At 38.6% G+C, this 7,500-nt stretch overlaps 1 protein-coding gene across 3 annotated transcripts in view; it reads left to right on the top strand.

Annotated features, from left to right (window-relative positions):
• Positions 1-7,500, top strand: part of LOC135104998 (UBX domain-containing protein 6-like) — a 51,164-nt gene that overhangs the window by 40,543 nt on the left and 3,121 nt on the right. For all 3 annotated transcript variants that reach the window (XM_064012871.1, XM_064012872.1, XM_064012869.1), the window contains one exon: positions 5,875-6,013. In XM_064012871.1, the coding sequence (XP_063868941.1) occupies positions 5,875-6,013 (139 nt within the window). The remainder of the gene's footprint in view (positions 1-5,874; positions 6,014-7,500) is intronic.

Here is a 7,500-nt window from a genome sequence, read left to right as displayed (position 1 = left end):
TCTCTCTCACTTGTCCTTCATCTCTGACACATAAGGGGGAAGGGAGGTGACAGGGAAGGAGGTTTGAGATAAGATGAAAGAAGAAGGGAGAAGAAAGGAAAAACAGGAGGAAGGGAAATAACTGGGGAAAAAGTAAGGGTAAGAAAGTGGAGGAAAGGTGGAGGAGGAGGATGGGAGGATGTGGAGAAAGTAGAAAGAATAAATATAAGCAGCAAGGATGAGGAGTTATTGAAGAGTTAGAGGGAGAGAAGAAGTATTGAGAAATAAGTAATTTCTTTTCCTGTCCTCTACTCCTTTTAATTTTTCTTTCATCTTTGCATTGATGCTCCTTCCATCCATTTTCATTCTCTATCAGTCTCTTTCCTAATTAGTAATTAGAGAGAGAGAGAGAGAGAGAGAGAGAGAGAGAGAGAGAGAGAGAGAGAGAGAGAGAGAGAGAGAGAGAGAGAGAGAGAGAGAGAGAGAGAGAGAGAGAGAGAGAGCAAAACACACACACACACACACACACACATACACATCATACCAGATGTGAGGACAAAACACGCACTCTTTTAGGGATTTTGGTGGAACTTTTGCTGTTGCCTTAGTCATATCAAAAGCTTTTAATAGAGTCTGGCACAAAGCTTTGATTTCCAAACTACTCTCCTACAGCTTCTATCCTTCTCTCTGTAACTTCATCTCTGGTTTCCTCTCTGACTGTTCTATTGCTGCTGTGGTTGATGGTCACTGTTCCTCTCCTAAATCTATTGACTGGTGTTCCTCAGGGTTCTGTCCTGTCACCCACTCTCTTCCTATTATTCATCAATGATCTTCTAAACCAAATGTCTTGTCCTATCCACCCCTATGTTGATGATACCACCCTGCACTTCTCCATGTCTTTTTGTAGATGTTGAACCCTTCAGGAAATAAACAGCTCATGCAGGGAAGCCACAGAATGCCTTACTTCTGATCTCTGTAAAATTTCTGATTGGGGCAGAGCAAACTTGGTAATGCTCAATGCCTCAAAAACTGAATTCCTCCATCTATCAGCTTGACACAATCTTCCAGATATTTATCCCCTCTTCTTCATTGACACTCAACTGTCCCCCCTCCTTCTACACTGAATATCTTTTGTTTGTCCTTCACTTATAATCTAAACTGGAAACTTCTCATCTCATCTCTTCTAGGTAAAACAAATTCTGTCTCGTCTCTGCCAGTTTTTTCATGCTCCCATTTGGTAACTTTGTACAGGGGCCTTATCTGTCCATGTGTGGAGTTTGTTTCACATGTATTGGGGGTGGGGGGAAGGGTTTCCACTTATACTGCTCTTTTAGACAGAGTGTAATCAAAAGCTTCTTGTTTTATTAACTCATCTCCTCTAACTGACTGTCTTCAGCCTCTTTCTCATCGCCACAATATTGCATCTCTTGCTATCTTCTAATGGTATTTTCATGCTAACTGCTCTTCTTAATTTGCTAACTACATGCCTCACCCCCTCCTGAGGCCTCACTGCACAAGACTTACTTTCTTTGTTTCATCCCTATTCTCTCCACCTAATGCTAGAGTTAACCAGTATTCTCAGTCATTCATCCCTTTCTCTGGTAAACTTTGGAACTTCCTGCCTGTTTCTGTATTCCCACCTTCCTATGACTTGAACTCTTTTAAGAGGGAGGTTTCAAGACATTTATCCTGTTTTTTTTTTTTTCTAATTCTATCTGATATCCCTATGTGAACTGGCATTAAGTGGGCCTTTCTTATTAAAAAATTTTTTTGCCCTTGGTCAGTGGCCCTCATATAAAACACACACACACACACACACACACACACACACACACACACACACACACACACACACACACACACACACACACACACACACACACACACACACACACACACACACACACACACACACACACACACACTTGGACCATCTTAGTAAATGGACATACAACGGGAGCTCCTGGACGACAGGAATACTACCTAGTTGTTGTGCTGGTTGAAAGTTTTATGACTCATTGCTGTCCCAAGTTAAATTTTATAAGATATTTGAAAGGAAAGGAAATAATTCAAAAGAGGTGGGAAACTATACTTTTTGGCGTCCGTAACAAGAGACGAAAGGTTTGTTTACGTTTGACAGCTGATCATGGCAGCCAGTAGGACACCCACAGGAAGAGGAGTCCTGGATTTTAGTGGTTTTGCAGAGGATGATGGCCAGTTGCAGGAGAAACTGAATGCAAGGAAATTAACCATGCTGGAGGTGAAGGTTGAAGAGATATGGGAGAATGTAAGAGACCTAGAAATAAGAAATGGGAGGTTGGAACAAGAAAACAAGTCACTAAGAAAGGAATTAGAAAATGAAGAGAAACTGCTGCAGAAAGAGATACATGATAAAGAAAACCAAATTAGAATGTTGGAAATGAAAATGGGAATGATGGATAAAACGATGAAGGCTAGAGAAATACAAATGAAAATGCTAGAGGAAAGGATGAAAAAGATTGAAGTCCAAAACAAAAACAGGGATAAGCAAATTAAGGAAAGCCAAGAACTAGTTAAGGAAATAGCAGAAAGATCCGGAAATAAGTGTGAGGAGTTGGAGAAAAAAGTGAGTTATACAGAAGTAGTGACGGACCAGAGGAGTAAAGAAGGCTTGACTAAAGAGGTTATAAAGGTAATAAAGGAAAAGGAAAACAGAAGAAAACAGAAAACAGAAAAAAGAGGCACAGCTGTAAGAGAGGGAGGGACATGGACAGTGGCATACACTAATGTGGATGGTTTAGTTTCAGTGATGGATGAAGTGAATGAATTTATAAAAGCAAATGAACCAGACATCATGGCAATGGTAGAAACTAAACTAAGAGATTCAGAAACACCAAATTTAGGAGGGGAAAGTACAATATGTGGATAAGGAACAGATGTGGAAAAGGAGGAGGTGGAGTGATGATGCATGTTAAAAAGGGTATCAGGGCGGAGAGTGTAGAAAAGGCAGAAGGCTTGGTGTAAGGCCTAAACTTACAACTAATAAATGGAAGAAGAGGATTACGATATGTCACAGTGGTGTATGTCCCACCAAAAACAGACCTGGAATAGACAAGAGCATGAACAGTTGCTGAGTAAGACAAAAGAATGGCTTGTAAAGAAAATTAAAGAGAACAACAAAATTGTTATAATGGGAGATTTCAATTGTAAAGAGATAAATTGGGAGGAGTGGAACACAAGAGGAGGAGAAGACTCATGGGGAGATAAGGTTCTGAAACTGGCAATGAACAATATTATGACACAGTGGGTTGAGGAAAACACTAGATACAGAGGAGGAGAGGAGCTATCAAGACTTGATTTGGTATTATCAAAAGAAACAGATATTATAGAAGACATGAACTATAGTTGTCCACTAGGAAAAAGCAACCATTTCATGATAAGGTTTTGTATTAAAGAAAAAAGAGAGGAAAGTAGATGTGAAGATTATAAAAGTGAAAGATTTAATTATGGTAAGTCAAATTTTGAACAAATGAGGAGATACTTTGATGAAGCAGACTGGAGTACACTTATCACAGCAAATAATGTGCAAAAGAAGTGGGAAGCTTTCATCAATATTTATGAAGAGGGAGTGAAAAGATATGTACCAAAAGTAGAGTCAAAGAGAAGATATAACAATGACTGGTATAGTAGAAGATGTGAAATAGCTAGGAGAGGGAAACAGCATGGAATAGATGGTGGAGGAAAAATATGCAGGAGCTATGGCAAAACTACACAACTACAAGAAATGAATATGTAAGGGTTATTAGAGATGAAAGGAAAAATTATGAGAAAGATGTTATGGACAAATGCAAAGAGGAACCAAAACTATTCTTCAGATATGTGAGCAGCAAAATGAAAAATAGAGAAGGAATAAGCAGATTAAGGGTGAATGGTCAAATGTGTGAGGATCCAGCTGAATTGGCAGAGATAATGAACAGGAGTTTTCAATCAGTATTCACAAAAGAGAAAACATTTGTGTGGCAGAGTGAGATGAGTGAAGAAATGAGTCTAGGGGAAATCCAAGTGACTGAAGAGGATGTCCAGAAACAGATGGAGGGACTAGACATTAGGAAGGCCCCTTGACCTGATGGAGTGTCAGGATGGATACTAAAAGAGTGCAATCAGCAGTTGACATGTGTAATACGTAATATTATTGAAAGCTTCCTGATTGAAAGCAGAGTCCCAATTGAATGGAAGAGAGCCAACATAGTGCCAATATACAAAGGTGGTAGTAAAGAGGAGCCCTTAAACTATAGACCTGTGTCTCTAACAAGTGTCGTGTGTAAAATGTGTGAAAGATTGGTGAAGGATAAATGGATGCAGTACCTAGAAGGAAATGAAGTGATAATAAAGCAACAATTTGGATTTAGGAGAGGAAGATTGTGTGTTACAAACTTACTGAGTTTTATTCTAGAGTGGTGAATATAATGCAAGAAAGAGATGGCCTGATTGTGTTTATTTAGACATGAAGAAGGCCTTTGATAAAGTGCCACACAGGAAATTGTTGTGGAAGTTGAAGCATAATGGTGGGCTAAGGGGGGGCCTGCTGAGATGGATGTAAAATTTCTTGACAGAGAAATGAGAATGGTGGTAAAAGATAAAAAATCATCATGGAGGGAAGTCACAAGTGGAGTACCCCAAGGCTCAGTACTTGCACCAATCATGTTTGCAGTCTATATAAATGATATGACGGAGAGTGTAAACAGCTACATGAGCCTTTTTGTGGATGATGCAAAGTTGCTGAAGAAAGTTGAGAGTGAAGAGGACTGTGGAATGTTATAAGAAGACCTGAACAAAATATCAGAGTGGAATTATAGATAGGAAATGGAATTTAATTTAAAGAAGTGTAAGGTAATATAATTTGGAAAAGTACAAGAAGAGTAAAAGGAAATTATGTGTTGAATGGTGTAAGGTTGAATGGAGCAGAAGAGGAAAAGGATCTCGGTGTTACAGTGACTTGGAACCTGACCCCAGAGAGACACATTAGCAAAATTACAGGAGAAACCTATAACTTGTTGAGAAGAATAAGGCAGGCCTTTGCATATATGGATGAAGAGATGCTTAGGAAGATGATCGTGTTGCTGATAAGACCTAGACTAGAATATGCAGCAGTAGTGTGGTCGCCATACAAGAAAAAGGATATAAGGAAGTTGGAGAGCAGAGCGCAGCTACGAAGATGGCACCCAGTTTCAGGGACTGGTCATATGAAGAGAGACTGGAAAGGCTACATCTACCAATGTTGGAAAAGAGGAGAGAAAGGAGAGACTTGATTGCAATGTATAAAGCACATGAGGGAGTAGAGGAGGTGGACTAGAGTGACTTAATGGTCTGGGATACATGGGACACTAGAGGACATGGGAAGAGGCTGAAGAGGAGTGCTTGTAGAAGAGACGTCAAAAAGTATAGTTTCCCATATAGAAGTATTGATGTATGGAACAGTCTGGATGAGGAGATAGTAAATGCAGAAAGTATACATGGATTCAAGGCTAAGTTGGATATTAAAAATATATGGAGATGGGACAGCACGAACATAGCTCTTTTCCCATAAAGCACAACTAGATAAATACACACACACACACACACACACACACACACACACACACACACACACACACACACACACACACACACACACACACTATTTTTTTTTTTTAATAAATTTATGATGAAACATAATAAAAAAAATTTTCCACAAAACATTCTCGTAAAATAGGGTTGTGTCTTATGCAGAGGTTCATCTAATAACCTGGCAAATATGGTAATTTTGTTTTCACTGTTACTGATTATTATTAGCCCATACCCAAGTATTATCATTAGTATTATCTCTTCTCATTCACAGACATTCCTTCATATAGTTTGCTTTTTCTCCCTCACTAGAGTGCGCTTCCCTGATGGCTTGATTCTCCAGGGAACTTTTGGTGTCAATGAAAAGTTTGAGGAGGTTGTGAAGTTTGTGAGGGAAAACCTTGTGAATGACTGGAGGCCATTCTTCCTCAGCTTGAGTGGAGGGGGCAAGGTGAGTGTCAGGATGGAAAGATGAAGTGTAACTTTTCTTGTCATGAGTTAAATTTAATGAAAATTGTTACATGGCTGTGATCTTACAGTTTTTCATAATGAATTATATTATTATTCATTTTTCCTGGCCAAGTTTGAAAACAATAGATATTACTTTTTTTTCCATTTATATATTTTTTTATTAAATGAGGCGCGCGGTGCAACAACGACGTAACCGTGAATTTTCCATTCCTCGGTTACGTCGTTGTTGCACCGCGCGCCTCATATATTATATGAGGCGCGCTGTGCAACAACGACGTAACCGAGAAATGGAAAATTCATGGTTACGTCGTTGTTGCACCGCGCGCCTCAAATAAGGGCTTTTTCTGTATTCTTTCATATAATTTATCTTATACCAGTGACATCTTTAGCACAATCTTTCCTCTACCTTTTGATGCATATTTCAGTTGTTGCAGTGAATTTGGATTTTTTATTGTCTTTTCATCATGTATTGAATTTTACTATATTTTCTGTTTTTAATGTCATGTGCAGTTTGGAGTAATGAACCTGCTTTATGAATTGCCTAATGTATTTTTGTGTTAACTATTGCAGTCAGATTAGAAAATAACTCAAAATGCTTTAGAGAAAGTATTTACCAAAAATTTAAAAATGTTATTGGCAGTTAGTTTGTCATACTGATCTACATTCATTGACCTAAACAGTTTTCCAGGTAAATATAATTCATATTCAAATAACAACAATTTAGATCTGTTGACACTTGTTCCCATCCATTCCAAAAGGATATTATGTGTGTGAAGGTGTGTGTCGCTAGGCTGTTGATTAATATTTTTCAGCCTTGTACATGATTCTCTCCTCTTCTTGGGGTTTTTTTCCCACCTAAAAAAAAAAAAAAAAAGAAAAAAAATTGTGTTCCTCTTCACTGGAGGTATTGACAACTTCCTCTTTGTCCTTGAGTCCCTGCTTCAAAGGACAGCAAAGAAGGGGGTGTGTTGGGAAAACCCAAGGAGCAGTGGAAGGAGTTGTTGTGCCTTGCATTATGCTCTAGGAATGTGATTCTAGTAACTAGGATGGCCCTTTGCAAAATTACAACTTGTCCTTGGAGACTTTTCTCTGAAACCTTGGTGGTGAAGGGTACTAGGTTGATCTTGGTGGAGACCACAGGGCCTGTGGCATTGCCAGATGAAAATGATGTAACAGATCTTTATCTGTGTCTACTCTCTATACCCAACAACTTCTTACTGACAGTATGGCTTTATAGTTCCATATACAGATTTATTTATTTTTACTTTAGGGATTGCAAAGAGCTCTCAGTGTGGTAAAATATATAAAGTGGAACAGCATAGATATGCCTACTGCAGTAGCTAGCCTCTCACTCTTTGAAGACTCATACTAAGCTGTTAGTTACTGTTTCATTACCTAGAAGCACTTGATCTGAATTATTTTTCATTATTTTGCTACTGTAGTAAAAGAAAAAAAAAGAAAATAAAT

This window comes from Scylla paramamosain, chromosome 11 (genome assembly GCF_035594125.1).
Source record: "Scylla paramamosain isolate STU-SP2022 chromosome 11, ASM3559412v1, whole genome shotgun sequence".
Classification (NCBI taxonomy): Eukaryota; Metazoa; Arthropoda; class Malacostraca; order Decapoda; family Portunidae; genus Scylla; species Scylla paramamosain.
Note: the sequence above shows the minus strand (reverse complement) of the source record. Positions and strands in the feature narration are given on the sequence as shown.